At 33.8% G+C, this 20,795-nt stretch overlaps 1 protein-coding gene across 1 annotated transcript; it reads left to right on the top strand.

Moving 5' to 3' along the window:
• Window positions 1–15,715: 15,715 nt before the first annotated feature.
• LOC127787963 (probable disease resistance protein At1g58602) lies at window positions 15,716–20,437 on the top strand. Its single transcript, XM_052316070.1, is given in 5 exon segments — window positions 15,716–16,079; window positions 16,245–16,944; window positions 17,025–17,747; window positions 18,187–18,690; window positions 18,693–20,437. Coding segments are annotated over 4 exon segments (2,880 nt in total). The 5' UTR covers window positions 15,716–16,079; window positions 16,245–16,625; the 3' UTR covers window positions 20,027–20,437.
• Window positions 20,438–20,795: the final 358 nt, after the last annotated feature.

The following is a 20,795-nucleotide window of genomic DNA, read 5'->3' as shown; positions in this document are numbered from 1 at the left end:
AAATAATTATTTTTAAAAAGTATTAGTAAATTAAATTAAAAATATATTAAAAAATATTAATATGGTAATATTTATTATTAAATTTAAAAATAAATAATAAATTTTTATAGTAGTGAAAATTATATATAAGGTAAAATAGAATTGAAGTTTATTAATAAATAAATAAAATAAAAAGTCAAATAGAAAGAAAAATATAAAATGTTGTTGGAACAGACACAATTTTAAAGACAAAAACAGAATATAAAGTGAATTATTCATAATATAGGGAGGGAAATAAACAAAATTATTAAATATAGCCTTAGGGCAAGCCCAAATCAAATCCATAAATCTCCATTTGGACTCTAATGCCCAAGTTAGCCTTTAATTGAATATGTATTTTCTTTCTTTTCTCACTTTTTCTTTATTTTTTTTTAACTACATTTACAACACCTTTCTTCCATTCTCTTAGGGTTGTCTTTCCTTACCTCCATCTATATTGATTAGCATCGAAGATACTTTTTTGAGAATTAGTTCCACATAATCCTAGTCTTTATTATGCAAACTTAATAATGAGTCTCGTCCTTTCTAACAACTAAAACATTCTTTATCAACCCAAGTATTGAGAGTGCAATTTCTAATGCCATTATATATTAATAGAAGTATGGTAGATTAAAGTTTTACTTATTTTAATGTAGAATATTATTTTATAATTCTACAAAAAAATTTAAAAAGATTTTCAAATATTCTATAATTATCTTTAGAATGATTTAAAAATGGAAAAAGGGGTGTCAGAGACGTTGTGTTGTGGACAAAACGAGACTTGATTGGTGACGTTGCTGAACAGTAGGACCATGGCAACACCTAGGGGTGGAGTTAGGAATTTTAGGCAGGGTGGGAAAAAATGAAATAATAAAAAAAATTAAAATATTATAATATTAAAAAATATATTGATAAACAAATTAATAAAATAAGAACAACAAATTGAAATATACCTTCAACCCAATTCGCATTATTGCAGCTTAATAAATCATATAAAAAGTAAAAAATATATATATATATATAATTCTCTCACAATAGTTTTGGATTTCACCAATGGTTAGTGTTAATGATGATTGCCGAACACAACAGATCCAAGTTCATCGACGTTTTCTTTTGGGATAACTGGGTTTTCAGAACCCCAGATAGGGTTTGGATCATGTTGAAAATTAACTTCTTGAAAATCAGAAAACAAAATATTTTCTTCTTAGATGTGTCCAAAATTACCTGTGAAGCTCGGATCGAGTTCTGGAATAGAGTTTGAATTAATTTCTGGGTGAAACCAATTTTGAGGGTTTGCACAAGAGTTTGCAAACTCCTTCAAAAATGCTAGATAAATTTGTAGATTGTTAATCTAAAAATTATACATAATTAGTAAATTAAGTCCAAAACTCAAAAAGATGAATTAATATATAAAAATTCTTTTTCCTTATAAATTCTTTTGATAAAAAGAATATGTCGTTTATGAAAACCACGACTTCGTTAAACTTCAAGATCTTGAAATGGCACGATGAGGTATCAACCATTTAAAGACAATCTAATATTGATAATGGAGAACACAAGATTGAAAAATATGAAATCTTTTTCAATGAAAGGTTAAATATATGAATCAAGTGAGGAATATAGAGATGCTTGAAAAGATAAATAAACAAAAAATACAAGTACAAGATAACACAAAAGATTTATAGTGGTTCATCATACTTGTTGTTGGAGAACAAAAATTTCGGATACACAGTCATAAATGGGATCTTGAAGCCTAGCTTGAGCTTCATATGAGAGTATAATGGCAGTCGCATAACGATTACTTATCGGAAGCCCGATCAGGAGCTTTGAGGCATTTCTGACACTAAGAATCGTGTGGATAGCTACAAAAAAAGTAGGTTATTGTTCATGGCTGAAGTAAGGGGCAAAGACACACCATTTGATATATCTTCTTCTCATGAACTTGCAGGCACCGCATTGAAAATCAGATGCTGAAATTATGATCGGAGCAACATCGGCAGCAGTAGCGTCGGTGGCCATGGCAGCTAACAGAAGGAAGACGATAGTGGTATTTGCTCTCTGTTTTTGGATAGAATGAAGATTGGAAAAATGAACTAGGTTCTCGGTTTTCGATTGACAAAAAAGCTCTCTGATGAACAGTGGAATGATCGGAGGAAAACAAAAGAGAGAGAGAGACTCTTTGATTGTCGTCTAACCTTGAGCAGATGGACGGGGTTCGATTATATAATCGAACTTAGCCCGATATGGAGACAAACACTCCGTAAGACCAGTCACAAAATCTACAGAAAATCCGCGAGACACGATGGAGAGAAACACATGGAGGAAAATAAGAAAGGCTGCTGAGACCTCGCGATAGCATATGGACAAGCGCAAAAATTCCAAAAAGTTACTGAAACACGCGCTTGAGACGTGGAGAGAAATTTAGAAAGTTGTTTCAGATAAATAATAATAATAATATTAATATGGACATAAAAAAATTTGTATATTTTTCAATAAAAGGAGGACAGTTGGGTAAATGGTAAGCTTCTTTTTGTTGTTATACATGTGCATGGGTAAGGCTCCCAAGATCAAACCCCAATAAATCCCCAACGTTGCACTTGCACAGACAAAGAAACACGAAACTTCTATCCTTCCTCGGGTACCATGCCTTTTTTCCTTCCTTCCATGTGACCGTCCAAATTTTTCTACCCTAGTGGAGCCCAGATCTGTTGGAGTCCAAATTGTGTCACTACTGGCCGATATTCAGAAAATAATAATAATAATAATAATAATAAAAATAAATTATATATATAATAACATTTTTAAAAAAAACAGAGTGGATAAATGGAGATCCATAGTAAGTAGACTCATTTTTGCAGGGTCCATATATATCTATTTTAAACTTCCAGCTACAAACGACAAATAATACACAAAAAGAAACCAGCCTTCGGATTGGTGGAGAAAAGATCCAAAAAGAAAAGCGCACAGTACATACATTAATTTAAATTCAAAGTAAAAAAACAATAGCTGTTTTGTTAGCGGGTTAAGAAAGACAGAAATGAGTCGAGATCTGCTGTCCCATTTTGCTGTCTTCTTTCTTGTCCAGCCAATGAGAAGTAGCCACATCACTTATTTTTAAATCGTAATTTTTGCAAAAAAATTATAAAATCAAACAAAAAAATTATAAATGAAATATATGTCATTATTTGATTTTATAATTTTTTTGTTTGATTTTATAACTTTTTTGCAAAAATTATTATTTAAAAATGAGTGATGTGGCTGCTTCTCATTAGTTGAACAAGAAAAGAGACAGAAAAATGGGACAACAGATCTCTGCTCGACAAAAATAGCGTCCTGTGTCAGAAAAATCATTGATGAAGCGAATACGAAGGCATGACACTTCCCTGTGCTGCCAACTGCAAAGCAAGGAAGTTCTGGGATGCATTAAGTGCTCTTGCATGTCCACTCTTTATCAAGTTATTGAAAGCAACAGAAAAAAAATTTAGATTCCATCAACCAGGCATTTTAGTCTTACCATGCGATGCAAATGAGCTCCAAAGAATTCTGTTGAGAAAGATCATCGGTGACTAAGAAACCATTCAAAATAAGCTTGGAAAAAGAAAAAGGAAAGTGCTTGGTGTAGTCTTTTCGTACAATGCAAATATTTTCAAAATTCAAATTTATGAAAGAGAAAGCATTTCCCTTACTTTGTACAATATAAACATTTTTAAAATATAAACTCACGACCTTCTTATGACAAAAGATGTGCTATTATGTTGGTTTAAATGATCAACTATTAAAAAAGATAAAAATAATAATAATAAATTAAATATTATATTTCACAAATCATAAAATGTTGGTCCTCAGGATCAACCCCTAAAAAGATAAAAGCAACAATAAAAAATTGAAAACTATACTTCACAACCCATAAAGACGAAAGAAATTTTAACAATTATTCAATAAAAAGTTAAACAAAGTCAATTGAGAGTAAACAAAAAGCATGAATCTAAGTAGATATAAAATAATCTGATCATATTTAATAAAAAGAAAAAATTGTTAAGAAAAAATTAACAAGTAAAGACTAAAAAAAGTTAAAAAACTGAAATATAACTAAGAAATCAAAATCATAAAGCATTCCATAAATCTATCTATATTGTCATTGAAAATGGTTATCTAAAAATATACAAGTCAACACCAACATGACAAATTAAGAAAAATAAATTGTCCAAAAAAAAAAATGATAAGAAAGGTTACTAAGATCCTTTTTCAACGAATTTTTAACCTCTTAAAGTATAATTTAACCTTTCTTCTCTCACTTTGTCTCCCATGCCTTTTTTTCTCTACATTTACAGTACCTTTCTTACATTCTCCAATGATTGTCTCTTCCCATGTCCATCTATACAGGTTTAAGCATTGAAAAACTTTTTTTGTGATTAGTCCCAGTTAATCATTGCCTTTATTATGTAAATTCAATAAGGAGTCTCGTCATTTCCAACTTCGGTATTAATGGTGCATTTTTTAAGATCATTATATATTAAAAGAAGTGTGATAGATTAAAGTTGTGTTTACTTCAATCTAGAATATTAATTAATAATTCTACATAAATTTTCAATGAAGTTTTCAAATGTTGTATAATTATCCTTAGGATGGATTTAAAGTTGGAAGAAAAAAAAATACATCCAAAAAGTTGTCTTGGAGGCCAAATGAGACTTGACTGGTGATGTTGGTGGATAGTAGGACCCATAGCAACACCGAATGATGCTTTGTAAGCTCAGGGGTTATTCTTTCTCAATGTATACTTCTATGGTCAAGTTAATATTCGATAATCAAAGAATGAGCATAGTAACAAGTAGTAAATAAGTTAATATAATCAAAGGATGAACATAGTAATATGCACATGGATGATCTGAGTGTGATTTTTGCTGATTACCCCATTTGGGATATCCTTCTCATGGTTATTAGGGCTTTTTACCATATATCATGCCATGTGTTCTTTACCTAACGATTTACCTATTTCATTTGATTTGGGTCAAAGAATAGAGGCTTTGAGCAGAGGTAGTTTGTGTCAATTATGACAAAAATGAGGTCTGTACAAAAATCTATCCCTCTTTAACAGGTTCTGTTACTGGAGCCTGGCACTTTTCAATGGCTTTCTCGTATCATATTACTATAAATTATTTCCCCCCTTGTCATTGAATGAGGTCTCGTGCCTTGTAGCTTTCACGTTCCTGGATTTTTTTCTGTTGTGTGTGTTCTTTTTTGGGCTTATCCCACAAATTTTGACTGTCTACTTCCTGCAATAGTGAAAAAAAAATTATTCATATTTTTGACAAGTAATATTTGAGGTGCATCCTTAATGATGCTATAATGCTCTCTCGCGCGCACATATTTTATTTGGATTAAGGGGAAGGAGGGGGATGAACTAGTTCTAAGATCATCTAGTCATGATGACTTGGATCATTTTATCCAAAGTACTTGTTAGCATTTTTGCACAAGTAATTCTAGTTGTTGCCCTAGTTTTGCTAGAATGCTAAAATATTCATGTGTAAGGCATTATTATCATTGTTGCATCAAAATAATATAACTTTCTCAATTGAATGAGGCAAATTTATACTGTTCTAACTTAATATTTTTCCATTTATTACATTATGTTTTTACCTATAAGAATGTACAGATATTTTATCTATTTATTCCTATAAGTATTTACTGATCTATATCCTTGCCAACAATCATATAAATTCTAATCTCATGTCTAGTACCTTTTTTAATAAATTTCAGTTGAGTGTGACTGATCCATTACACATGCATGGAATTAGCAAGAATTTAGATAAAGGATAAAGTGGCAGATTTATATTTTCCAAATAATAGATATAGTTCTGATTTGTCTTCAACTTATGTTAATTGATAGGCCCAATCTATGCGTTTATATTTCATCTGAATATAGGTCTTTCCCTCCTCTTGAAGCTGTCACCTGTTTTACATTCCATAAGTGGCATATATTCCAATACTTCTCAAATGGCTGCCTAAAGGCAAATATGAAATCCCAAATGCTTACACCCCGCATCCTATCGTTAGGTGGAAACAGCTTCAGTTTTTAAAGCATACAAGAACACGTGCTTCCAGTTGTTGACAAATCAACTCTATGTGTCAAGTCATCATCTCCGGCCAAGTTTCATGCCCGGTTCAATTTTTGCTGAAAACCAGAGTGTTTGCAGCCCTCTAGATTTTTAAAATTTGAAGTTGATTAAAGCTCAAGGCTACCATTTTATTGTGGTGGCCTGGCAGGATTGTTGATTTAACCTTGCTCTCTACCGTTGGATTTCTTACCGAAAAGGTTAGCACCTTAAGGGTGATACTGTCTAGGAAAGAATAGACAAATGGTTTGCCTAATAAAAAAAATAAAAAAGGATGTGGTTCTCCGCACTACTTGTTTACAGTAGAAAAAGAAAATTTTGTTTTGACCAGTACGATTGTGAAATATTCTATGTTAAGCAACTACTTGAGCAGAAAGCCCCCCAGTTACAAACAATTGGGAACTTGGAATTGCACTGAACTGCAAATGGCTCAAATTTGCTTTCTTCAGCTGCTGGTTTCTCTTTTCACTTACATTCCTACACTCTAAGTTTATTAGTTTTCCCCCATTTATTATTATTAGTTTATTTCTTTTTCTTACAAGTTACAAGAAAAGTACCAAAAGTCAAACCAGAGCTGTACTACACATTCAAAAGCTATGTATCTTCACACAAGTGTTTCTATGAACTTGCATAAGCTAGTAATAGAAAGCTGAGCTCCTTATTCTATGATTTGACTTTACTTATTTGCTTTTCATTTTGCTTAGCATATCAACTCCGTGAAGCAGTGTTCTATATTGTCATATTTGCTTTGCTGTTCATCTCATATGTTTGCTTCGGTGTCATTACATACAACTAGTTGTGTTTCCCGCAAGGACAGTGAGTTGCTTGTGGGTTTAAATGGATACAAGGAGGTCTAGACATTGTGGTTGTTCTGGCCATGACAATTTTTATGAAGTTACTGGTTCCAATTTGTCATCATGATCCACAGAAGCAGCAGGTCTTATCTGATTTTGGGAAGGCTGTCTTGCTGTTTGGATAATTGTTATTTTTCTTTAAAATTGGAGCCACTCTACTCTTCGGAATTTGGTTTCCCATGTGCCCCAATTCCAGCTTTTTGACAGAATAGTATAGTTTTTGCAGCGAATTTTTTCTTCATCTGTCCACACATAATTGAAGAATGAAAAAGAATTTTTAAGAGTCTGAGGGCTGTGCGACTTCATTTTCCCTTGAGAAGGATTTGATAAACCTTTTCTTTAGCTAAGTAAGATAATTGTAAAAGGAAAAAATCCACATGATAAAAACATTGCCAAATGAAAACTCACAGTAAGTGACTCACTTTTGCATTCAAACAGTTGCTGACAAATAGAAAGGAGTGTTGGATGTTTCATGTGCATATAAATGAGACGATAAACAATTAGAACATTGAATTAATCACCTTCGCCTCTCTTTTGAACACTAGTTTCATTTAAGACCTAGTTTCATTTAAGACTTTCATCTAAGATGCCTCTCCCTCCTCTCCCAAAAAAAAAAACACTATTCTCCACCCAAAAAATAAAACAATGAAATCAATATTTAAGATTCAACTAACAATTGGAAACATGAGTTATCTTATTATTTAATGGAAGGTTTTACCTCAAGGATTACAATGAGTTATTATGAATGCATAATATAAATTCATTTAAACGGAAAAAAGGAAACATACTTCCTAGACCCAATCCACTAAAAATAAAAATCACAAGCTAATAGTTAAGGAGAGAACTTACACAAAACATTTGTTGCAGGTCATGAAGTGAGACAGATTTTCAGCGATCTTTGCCATGAGATCCAACAGGTTTATCAGTATCAGAACCAACTTTTACCAATTAAAATCCTCATGGCACTCTTTAAAAAGCACAAGATACAACACTCCTTCAATAAAAATACAACACACCTTCAATAAATGCATAGATCCATTTGGCGTCATTCACAAACCACAATTGTTTGATGATAAAGATAGCTGGGAGTTATTGGCGCAGGAAAGCATTTCCAAAATCATCTCAAGATCTAGGTTAGTTTTCTTTTTAACTCGGTAATTTCTATTTTTTTGGACTCATTTTTTCCTCTCATTGTAGTTGGAAAATGCAGCAGCAGCAACAGAAAAAAAAAAAACAAAACAAAAAGGACAATTTTTTATGCATCTGTGTAAATGCCATTCATTTTCATTTGACACTCTCCAATATTTTGCTTATAGAACTATACGCATATGTATTAAACTTATTATTTCATAATAAACATTATACCTTGAGCGTTAAGAAAAATGTTCAAGGTAGATTGAAGGTCAGGGGCTACTAAAAAGTAACTATTAAAAAAAACTAAATCCTTATAATGTTGTCAATAAAGCTCTCAATTAAATGACAATTGATAGTTTATGTGACTGATAAATCAAAACAAAATGATCAAGTTTTTTCTACACAAGTTATTCTGATTTTTGTTCTATGGCATATTCTCAAATTGATGCAAACATGGAAAAGTTGGGAACGAAAATGGCAAGACAATGTGGGCTTACCACTTGCCATTGTTGTGCTTGGGTTCTTCTAGCAACAAAATATACCTTGAATGAGTTGCAAAAGGTGTATGAAATTGTTGATTCACATCTGATGAATGAAGGTAAATTGTATGGAAAAGGACAATATGGAAGAATATTAAGGGTGTTAAGTTTAGGTAGAGGATTTTGACATAAAAGTGGAGAATTTGTATCAATTGTGGATAGCTAAAGGTATTAGAGTCAAAGGAGAATCAAAAGACAATAGAAGAAACAAGTATGAGTGTGGTAGAACATTCCTAGAGTGAACTCGTGCAAAGATATATAATTCAAGTGGAGTTGGATTACCTAACACCCATAAAACATACAAGGTTCACGTTTACATAATCTTGGTTGAGATTTATGTTTATCAAAGGCAAAAGAAGAAAATTTTGTTAAGGTCATTGATTATAGATATTCAAATCAACGAATGCAACCTTCTTTTTCCTCAATGGATGCATCATTGACTAACAATAGTGGTAGTAATACAATACATAGATTCAATGTCTATTTAGATAATGATACCTAGATTAATCGTCCTATAGAAGAAGAGAGGATTTAGGAGACAAGGACAATTAAATTCTTCTACAATGTGAGGAGTCAATTGTAATTATCCTATCTTTGTAGATATTTCAAATTTTTGAGAGTTCTATATCTTGAGAAAATATTGCAACCTTCTTTTCTTCGTCAAAAAGAGTTACCAAACGAAATAGGAAATCTAATCCTTTTGAGGTGCCATCATCAGTCGGGAACCTAAGAAATTTGCAAACACTTGACTTGCAACCAATTATGATTGTTGTGAGTTGTCTATATGCGGAACCATTTTTGGTAAGTTATCAAACTATCTTTTGTCTCCATCTCTAATGCTTTTATCCTTGGAGACCCCTCTACTTGAGGAGGATCCTATGCCAACATTGGAGATGCTGTCTAACTTAAGGTATCTTTTTTTGTCTAATGCCTTAATGGGAAAAGATTTTTTTTGCTCAAGTGTTGGTTTTCCTCATCTCCAATATCTTATCCTCGTGGAGATGCACAATTTAGAGGAGTGGAGGAGGAAGCCATGTCTTATATTTCCATAATGGGAATTTTTTCGTATAAGGAATTGAAGAAGATTCTTGATGGATTAAGATTCATCTCTAGCTTGGAGTCTCTAGTAATTGAATTCATGTGTAGAGTATTTCAAGATAAGGTTTGAGAGGTAGATGCTAACAAAGGGAAGGATTTGCACATAGTTCATCATAATTGTAAAATAGAGTTTTATAATTGAATTTAGATATACATTTCTAATTGCTAGTCTATCTCTATCGTCAGATCATCTTTTCCATCTTTATACCATCAATGCAAGCCCAGACATGTGTCGTCTAAGAAGAAGACCTTGCTGATGCCTACAACAAAACTTTACTCATCGAAGTTGATAAAGTGATTTATTTTTTTGTTTTTATTTTTCATTTTAATTAATTTAAGTTAATTAAAGTTTAATTAATTTCATATTGCTCATTAAGGCTTGATTGATGTTGTTTGTGATTAAGGGATGTTCGAGCAAATGAATAAACTATAACAACTTTGAGATTCAATTTTAGATTCCAAGAAATATTTTTTCAAAAATAATAACACTCCTAAATCAATTTTTTATCAATCAAGGATCTATCTATTGTATGTAACATAAAACTCATTAGTAGATTCTTTTAAAATATGTTTTTTATGAATTTTTTTTTCCAAACATACAACTTTAAAACATAATTTTTAAAATAATTATTATTATAAATAATTAATAAGTGATTTTAATTAGAAAAACAAAAGTTAAAATGTCTCCAAAAATTATTTCTTTAACATATCTCATTCGATAAGGTGAGACTTCACTATATAATTAGATTAACTATTTAGATAACAAGTTTATCTAATAATGAGATTTAAACTCATCGTCATAACTTATTTATAAATTATAATCTATAAAAATATAAAAAATAATTATAATAATTATTAGACAATAGTCCTCATAACACATGATTTTCTTCGTTGTAAAAGTGTTTCAAGAATATTTTTTATGAAATTTTTATTATAACTACTTAAACCCATAACCATCTATTTATAAAACCACAACCATAGTTTTACAACTAATGCTTACCACCAAATTAACACACTAATAACAATAAGGAATTAAAAAATGCATTTCAAAACAAATAATGACACTTACGCGAAAAAATAAAAAATTATAATAAAAGGTATTTTTAAACCATGAGGTTATTTTTACACAAAACTCTCCTCTTATTTTGCACAATACAAATATTTTTAAAATTCAAATTCAGGACCTTCCTTATGCAAAAAAGAAAGCATTTCCCTTGCTTTGTACAATAAAAATGTCTATAAAATTTAAATGCATGACATTTTTTTCACAAAATATATGTTATTATGTTGGGCCAAAGGATCAACTACTAAAGAAGATAAAAGCAACAATAAAAAATCAAACACTATAGTTCACAAATCATAAAATGTTGGTCCAAAGGATCAACCACTAAAAAAGATAAAAGCATCAACAAAAAATTGAACACTATATCTCACAACCCATAAAGAAAAGAAATTTTAACAAACATATAATAAAAAGTTAAACAAAGCCAATTGAGAGTAAACAAAAAGCATGAATTCAAGAAGATAGAAAATTATCTAATTATGTTTAATAAAAAGAAAAAATCGCTAAGAAAAAAATTAACAAATAGAGACCTCAAAAAAACTGAAATAAAACTAAGAAATATAAGTCATAAACATTCCACAAATCTATCTATATTGTCATTGAAAATGGTTAACTAAAAGTATACAAGTCAACACCAATATGACAAATTAAGAAAAATAAACTATCCAAAAAAAAAAAAAATGACAAGGAAGACTATTGAGGTCATTTTTGTATAATTTTTTCTCATATTTTGAAGACTATTTAAGCTCACTTCTTTTTCTTCTCTCACTTTTTCTCCCCTTCTTCTTCTTTTTCTACATATACAACACATTTTTTGCATTCTCTCATGGTTCTCTCCCTCTGTCCATCTATACTAATTTGAGCATAAAAATATTAGTCTCAGATAATTAGTCTTTATTATTCAAATCCAACGAGAAGTCTCGTCTTTTCCATAAATTACAACATTATTTGCAATTTGGGTATTGATAGTGCATTTTCTAAGACAATCACATATTAAAAGAAGTATGATGGATTAAAGTTGTGTTTACTTCAACTTAGAATATTAATCAATAATTGTAACATCCTGCATCGAGCGATAGGAAGGATTAGATCAACTTATCCTAATGAGCCTATGCAAATTTTTCAGGAACCACCCATCATTGATCTACCCTAACTCAAGCACGCTCAACCCAAGAGTTTTATCCACATTTAGTCCAAAAGATATCTAGTTGGTGTTATTTCCTTCCTTACGATCCTTGATATATATATACCAGTTTCTCTAAAGTCCCTTATTGAACCTGACCTTGGGCTCTCGGGATATTACATTCTCCTCCCTTGAGCACATGGCGTCCTCGTCATGTGACCTTACAATTGATTTCAGATATTCTCCTCTTTGGGGGCTATCATCCTAGAAACCTGTCAAGAGTCATTTCTTGTTCATGTTCTCACGCCTCGATGCCACTCCTCGCCCTTATCGGACCGCTTTCTCCAAGGGTCGGCTCTGATACCACCTGTAACATCTCGCATCAAGTGATAAAAAGGACCGGGTCAACTTACCTTGAAGGGTCTACGCGAACTTTCTAGAGATTACCCATCATTGAGCTACCCTAACTCAAGTACACTCAATTCGGGAGTTCTTTATCCACATTCAGCTCAAAAAAGATCCAGCTAGTATTGTTTTCTTCCTTACTATTCTTAATATATATACTAGATTCTCTAGAGTCTTTTTTTGGACTTGACCTTAGGCTCTCGGGGTATTACAATAATTCTATAAAAAATTTTAATGGGGTTTTCAAATGTTCTATAATTATCCTTAGGATGGGTTTAAAATTGAGAAAATGGGTGTCCAAGGAGTTGTGTTGTGGGCTAAATGAGACTTGATTGGTGATGTTGGTGAAGATAATGACCCACAGAAACACCAAATGATGTTTTGCAAGCTTAGGGGTTATTCTTTAATGGTTAAGTTAGTATTCGGTAATCAGAGAATGAGTATAGTAATGAGTAGGAAAGGAGTTAATGCTGCAATTATCGAAAAATTTGAGTGCTTTTGTAATTTGCGCAAGGGAGAATCCGAGTGTGATTTCTGCTAAGTACCTTGTTTGGGATGTCCTCATCTGGTAACTAGGACTTTTTCCTAGATTCATGCCATGTGTTCTTTACCTAACGGTCTACCTGTTTCACTTGGCTTGGGCTATGTGACACCTCAAAATTAATTAGCAGGGTTGATTATTTAATCCCATCAGGGTTGATTATTTAATCCCATCAATTGGTGATCTACTTGGTCAAGTTTGAATGTATTTTAAAAGTTAAATTTAATAAAGAGTAAATTAGGCTTAACATGTATAAATGAACTTATATAAGGTCGAATTATAGAGAGATTCATGCCCAAATAATATAAGGAAAATATTACATTGCCCGACTGCATGACTAAGATAATGATCGAATGCACTATTTTGACAATCAAATTACAAAAATACCCATCACCTCTTCCTTTGGTCATTTCCTCTCTGCTCTCTTTTCTCCCCTTCTCATGGCTGTCGCTCGTCATCTTCCTTGTCTCTGCCTCGTCTCGCACCAATCACTGCTACATCTTCCCTCTTTGTTGTGGACAAGGAAAATGTAATAGCGGTTAGCGCGAGGCGAGGTAACAACAAGGAAGACAACGAGTGACAACCATGGAAAAGGAAAAAGGAAGAAGAGAGAAAAAATAGGAGATAGACCAAGGGTGAAGGATATTTTTATTGTTGCATGTGTGTATCTAAAGCTGATTGTGAACCTCTCGAATAATGTAGTAAGGTTCATAATATAATGAGAACGGAAAATTAGACTTAGCATAAGTTGCTTAAGAGTTAAACCCTCACGTGCTTAAGTTAATCTTTGATTATTAATTAACTATAATTATGTTAAGACTGTTAAAAGTTTTAAAGAATGATAGTTTTGTCTTTTAAAATATTTTAATATATTAATATTAATTTTCAGTGGGTTAATATGACCTATATTAATAGAATACGTGATCCATGAGTACTGTTGACTTGGTGATAGAATTATTGTGGTCACAAATCATGCCTTGGACATGAAATAATTCAGAAAGAGTCATGTTGTTTGTACAAAGGAGAATTACAAAATCACTTACAGGCAATGAAATATCCATTTTGCCCCTGCAATACCATCTCTCTCTCCCTCTATGTCTCTCTCGCTCTCCTTCTCACACCTTCAACTCCAGTGGTAAGGTGAGAGGAGGTGGCAGAAGCAAGGTGAGTAGAGTGGGTCCTGGGTTTTCGGAGGCTCGAGACAAAATTTTTCAAGTGTGCCCCTTTATACAGATTAAATAAAAAAAATAAAAATTATCAATTAATTAATTTTATTAAAATTATAAGAATTTACAAAAGATAAGAAAAAATAATTTTGGGCTTCATTAAAACCTTATTTAGAGAAAATCCAATGGGACAAAACCCCAAATGTAGGAAAAAGAGTACCATGTATTGTAAATATTGTATTAAAAAACGAAAACAACATATTTGAGTCTACATATTTTCTCCTGAATCTTCGTAAGTATTTTTTGATTTGATCAATTTTCTTTTCATCTAGGGTTGTTAAAAAATATCCAAAAATCGGTGAACTGGACCAAACCGGACCGAACCATGCCTTTTGGATTGGTTCTATAGTTAGGTTCTAGTTCTAAAAAATTAAAAAGCAATATATTTAGTTTGGTTACTAGTTTTTTTTTTTTTTCAAACCATGGTTTGAACCGAACCGGAACCGGAACCGATATTATACTTATATATATATTATAATTTTTTGAGTATATATATATATATATACATATACATAAATAATATCACTTCTTAGAAAACTAACGAGATTCATGAACTCTTTTATTTCTAATCTTTTATGCGCTATTGCTATACTAAATAGTCGATGTAATCTCATTTGATGAGATAGTCTATGAATTATTTTATTTTACTTTTACTTTAAGACTTGAAGTATTAATGAAGTTATGGGTTTATTTTAATTAACAAATTTGTTGGTAATTTCACATTTTGCGAAAATATTTAAAAGTTAAATATTAATTGGATAGAATCGAAATCGAACCGAAACCAGTCCAGTGTGACGGATTGGTCATGGCTTGGTTTTATATATGTAATACTTCGGTTATTGAATTTTTATAGAACCAGACCAATCCGAACCATTGACACCCCTATTTTTAATCATCCACAATTAATCAAAATAAAAACAATCATCACATGTACCAACAAAATAAAAATAGCAATGAAATCTTTTTTTGATAGGGTATAAGTGACAACTTCTTTTGTTAATTTTTTTTTAATTTTTATACACATATACATAAGTTTAAAAAAAAAATTATGCCTCCCTTACTTGTGGGCCCTAGCCTATGGCCCTGGTAGCCCTGGCCTAGGGTCGGCTCTGGAGGTGAGGCGAGGCGATAGAGGCGGCAAAGGTGACAGAACGAGACGGTCACAGCGAGACGATGCAAGGTGGTGACAAGAGCAGGCGAAGCAATTGAGGCGAAGAATGGCGATGAGTGGTCGATTGTAGCGAAGATGAAAGGGGAAGAGGGAAGGGAGAGAGAGGGAGAAGGAGAAGGAATGAACATATATCACAATATATCACCCATTATAAAATATTCTCTAACAATATTTTTGTACAAATGGCATTTTCAAAAGGCAAAGGCAGGCGCCTCAATCATTTCAGTTTGAAGTGCGATAGTAGGTGCATGTTACCTTAGCTGCAAAAATGAATTCTCTCACCTTAAAAACTCTCCAGACACTGCCCCACACACTACTCACGCACGTTGGAGTAGGTGCACGCTTCCTTCGTCAGGTGATTTTGTCAAATTGGCTTGGCTCTTGCCACCCAGTTTAAATTGCCCGCCCGCCCACTTCTTACTCATTCACTCCCCCCCCCCCGCGGTACTCTCTCTCTCTCTCGCCCGTCCGGTCCTCCACCGCCGGCCTTCCGGTCCTCCACCTCCGGAGACGCGGCGACCCTTCGGGTCGTTCTCTCTCGCTCTCTCTCTTTCTCTCTCTCACGACCGTCGCCGACCCTCTCGCCGCCGCCTCGCCTTGCCGCCATTTCTTTGCTGCATCCTCGCCGCTGCTGCCTCGCCTCGCATCTCTCTCTCATCCTCGCCGCCGCCTCCAGCAGCGCGTCTCTCTCCGTCTCGATCTCTTCTGGAACTTTCCGGCCTCAGATTCTCTCTCAAGTTTGTGTTTCTCACGCCCTGTCCCTTGAGTTAGGCCGTGAGTGAATTAAGTAATTGGTATGATATTTGCATCTCCCACTATTTTTCCTTGTCTAAAGTTTCTTGGAACGCCGGCAGCATAGTGGTGATTTGCCGCCTAAACAGCTAATATGTATCTTTGAGTTACCATTAACTGCCTTTTACATCATTTATAAGTGATTCCTTAACCGTGTTTTTCTGCAGAATCTAATTGCTACGAAACTAGGGGTTCAGAAAATTGCTGGCATAACAGTGTTTGACACAAAAGAGAAGAGAACGTACGACTCTTTGTCAGATTTGGAGGTGTGAGTAATCTTGTTATGTCGTAAACAAACAGGGTTCTGTAACTGCTTTAAGTTGTTGATGTTCTTTACACCAGTTCAGCAAAATCTACTTAAATCAGTTTGCCCCCTAGCTGGATCTCCCATCAGAATGTCTGCCCGCTTTAACGTTGTTGGATGCTCATATAGTTCCATCAGACTGATTCCTGTCCAGTTTCAAGAAAATTGCTTTCGCTTTCTCTGAAGCACAACCAGATCTTCCAAGGTACCATCAAATTGCACTCGATCTCATCGGCCGTCAATAATGGCGGAAGCTGTTGTGTCCTTGGCCGTGAAAAGAATCAGTAATCTGTTGATTGAAGAAGCGAAGTTTTTACGCGGACTGAGAGGTCAAGTGGAGGATCTTCGAACAGAGCTCAAACGAATGCAGAGTTTCCTGAGAGATGCCGATAACATTCAGTACACAGACAATAGGGTTCGTAATTGGATTGGGGAAATCAGAGAGCTCGCTTACAAAGCAGAGAACGTCCTCGATGCTTTTGTCCTCAAAGTTGCGTCTAGGAGTGGCCGATCCGGAGGCTTGCGTAACATGGTGCGAAGATTTGTTTGCATCTTCAGCGAAGGTAATTCAAAATCATTCAACTTCATTTATTTGAGTCTTTTGTTTTTGTTCTATTAGATTCATAACATGCGTTTACTATAGGTATAAACTTTCACAATGTCGGACTGGAGATTGGTGAGATCAAAGTCAAGATCGCTAATCTCACTACCAGTTTAGATACTTACGGTGTTAGTCGTTTAAGGGAAAGTGAAGGTTCAAATTTTGTGCAAAACACACAATTCTTACTTCGACGGACATATTCCCACTATATTGAAGAGGATTTTGTTGGATTTCAAGAAAATATAAGCGAATTGGTAGCACAATTGATGCGTGATGATAACCAATGTCGAGTTGTTTCAATTTGTGGCATGGGCGGGCTAGGAAAGACCACTCTTGCTCGAGAGGTTTATCATCACCAGACCATTAGGCATCATTTTGACAGGTTTGGATGGACTACCATTTCACAACAATGGAGAAAAGAGGATGTCTTGCAAAGACTCTTAACCGACCTGATGCCTGAGCAGCAGGGGGAAACTAAGAGCATGAGAGACGAAGAGTTGGTTAGGCAACTGTTTAAAATCCAGAAGAATAGAAAATGCTTGGTCGTTCTTGATGACGTATGGTCTACTGAGGTTTGGGAGATCATAAGGTGTGCATTCCCAAGTGGAAAGGCAGGAAGTAAAATATTGCTTTCTAGCCGTTCTAGGAATGTGGCTGAAGGTATAGATCCGTTGGGCATCATTCACGAACCACCATTATTTGATGAGAAAGATAGCTGGGAGTTACTGCGCAAGAAAGCATTTCCAAGATCATCCGAGGATCCAGGTTAGTTTTCTTCTTGACTCGGTAATCTCTGTTTCATTGAACTCATTCTTTCCTCTTGTTATAGTTGGAAAACAAAAAAAATAAAAAACAAAACAAAAAGACCATTTTTTTATGCATCTGTGTAAATGCCGTTCATTTTCATTTTACACTCTCCAATATTTTGCTTATAGAACTATATACATATGTATTGAACTTACTATTTCATAATAAACATTATACCATGAGCGTTAAGAAAAATGTTCAAGATAGATGGAAGGTCATCAATTTGGTATCATTAAGGGGATACTAAAAAGTAACTGTTAAAGAAAAAGAAATCTTTATAATATTATCAATAAAGCTCTCAGTTAAATGACAATTAATAGTTTATATGACAAATAAATCAAAACAAGACAATCAAGTTTGTTGTACACAAGTAATTCTGATTTTTGTTCTATTGCAGATTCTCAAATTGATGCGAAGATGGAAGAGTTAGGAATGAAAATGGCAAGACAATGTGGGGGCTTGCCACTTGCCATTGTTGTGCTTGGGGGTCTTCTAGCAACAAAAAAATATACCTTGAGCGAGTGGCAAAAGGTGTATGAAAATGTTGATTCACATCTAATGAATGATGGTAAATTGTACGGAGAAGGAGAAGATGGAAGAATATTAGGGGTGTTAAGTTTAAGTTATCAGGAATTGCCTTATCAACTGAAAACATGTTTTCTCCATTTGGGACACTATCCAGAGGATTTTGACATAGAAGTAGAGAAATTATGTCAATTATGGATAGCTGAAGGTTTTGTACCAGAATCAAAGGAGCATAAAAAAACCAGAGAAGAAGAAACAAGTATGGATGTGGCAATACGTTACTTGAGTGAACTCGCACAAAGGTATATGGTTCAAGTGACACTAGAAGAGGATTACCCGGAACCCATAAAACGTACAAGGTTCACCAAATGTGACTCCATGATCTTGTTCGAGAGTTATGTTTGCGAAAAGAAAAAGAAGAGAATTTTGTTGAGATAAATGATTATAGACATTCAAATCAGCAAGTGCAACCCCCTTTCTGCTCTATGGATGCATCATTAACTAGCAGTAGTGGTAGTACCGCAATACATAGACTCATTGACTATTTGGATTATGATACAAATATTAAACGTCTTGGACAAGAAGAGAGGATTCAGGGGACAAGGATGATTCAATTCGTATTCTTCAGTGCGGGGTCCGGTGCTGGGAGTCAGTTGCAAGTAATCCCTCTTTGCATGGATTTCAAATTTTTGAGAGTTCTAGATCTTGAGTATGTACAAGGTGTTTATCCTAGTCGACAAGTTTTACCAAAAGAAACAGGAAATCTAATCCTTTTGAGGTACTTGGGATTAAGAAATACTTATTTTAGAAAGTTGCCATCATCAATGGGGGACCTAAGATATTTGCAAACACTTGACTTGCGAACTTGTTGGGAGATTAGAGTGCCAAATGTGTTATGGAGGATGAAAGGATTGATGCATCTTTATCTTCCTCACCGTAACTATTTACATACAACAAGTAAGTTGCGAATAGATAGTTTAAGCAAATTGGAAACATTAGAACACTTTAGCTCAGATAAGGTTGACGCCAAAGGGCTCTTGAAGTTATCCAATCTCAGGGTACTATCTGCGGCATACTTGAATGAAAAACTTGATGATAACCTAGCAATAATCAACGACTACTTATTTCCTCACAAGCATCGGCTGCAATTCGCATCGTTTGAAGTTGAAATTGATGATTCTTGTAAGGATGAAAGAATAAGCCTCCTAAGAAAATTTATCACATATGATCGACTTGGTGACTTGATGATACGAGGAACCATTGTTGGTAAGCTATCAGACTATTTGTTGTCTCCGTCCCTTGTGAATTTATCCTTGATCAACTCTCTACTTGAGGGCGATCCTATGCCAACTTTGGAGATGCTGCCTAACTTAAGTTATCTCAGTTTGCTTAATGCTTTTGTGGGAAAAGAAGTTGTTTGCTCAATTGGTGGTTTTCCTCGTCTCCAACGTCTTTCCCTCTTGAATATGCACAATTTAGAGGAATGGAGAGTGGAGGAGGGAGCCATGCCTATTCTCTCTCAGTTATGGATTGCTTCTTGCAAGGAGTTGAAGAAGATTCCTGATGGATTAAAATTCATCTCCAAGTTGAAGTCTCTAGTAATTCGGAACATGCCTAGAGCATTCCAAGATAGGGTTCGAGTGCTACATGACAATGAAGGGGAAGATTTTCACATAGTTCAACACATCCGTAGAATTGAGTTTTATGATTGAGAATCTGAGATGTCAACTTGTAAATTGAATTTGAAGATTCATCATCAATTGTTGTTCTATCAATGCCATCACACTGTCTACCTCAAATTTGAAGATTCCTGGATTTTTTTTTTTTCTTCTGTTGTGTGTGTTCTTTTCTGGGCTTTTCTCACAAATTTTGACCGTCTACTTCCTGCAAGAGTGAAAAAAGGCATTATTATTTGGATTAAGGGGGAGGAGGGGGATGAACTAGTTCTAAGATCATCTAGTCATGAAGACTTGGATCATTTTCTCCACGGTACTTGTTAGCATTTTTGCACAAGTAATTCTAGTTGTTGCCCTAATTTTGCTAGAATGCTAAAATATTCATGTGTAAGGCATTATTATCATTGTTGCATCAAAATAATATAACTTTCTCAATTGAATGAGGCAAATTTATCCAGCTCTAACTTCATATTTTTTCATTTATTACATTATATTTTTACTTATAAGAATGTACAGATATTTTATCTATTTATTTCTATAAGTATTTACTTATCTATATTCTTGCCGACAATCATATATATTCTAATCTCATGTCTAGTACATTTTTAAATAAATTTCAGTTGAGTTTGACAGATCCATTACACATGCCATGAAATTAGCAAGAATTTAGATAAATGATAAAGTAGTGGATTTATATTTTCCATATAATAGATATAACTCTGATTTGTCTTCAACTTATGTTAATTGATAGGCCCAATCTGTGTGTTTATATTTCATCTGAATATAGGTCTTTTGCCTCCTCTTG

The sequence above is a fragment of the Diospyros lotus genome, chromosome 13 (assembly GCF_014633365.1).
Source record: "Diospyros lotus cultivar Yz01 chromosome 13, ASM1463336v1, whole genome shotgun sequence".
Classification (NCBI taxonomy): Eukaryota; Viridiplantae; Streptophyta; class Magnoliopsida; order Ericales; family Ebenaceae; genus Diospyros; species Diospyros lotus.
This window is presented reverse-complemented; position numbering and strand designations above follow the sequence as displayed.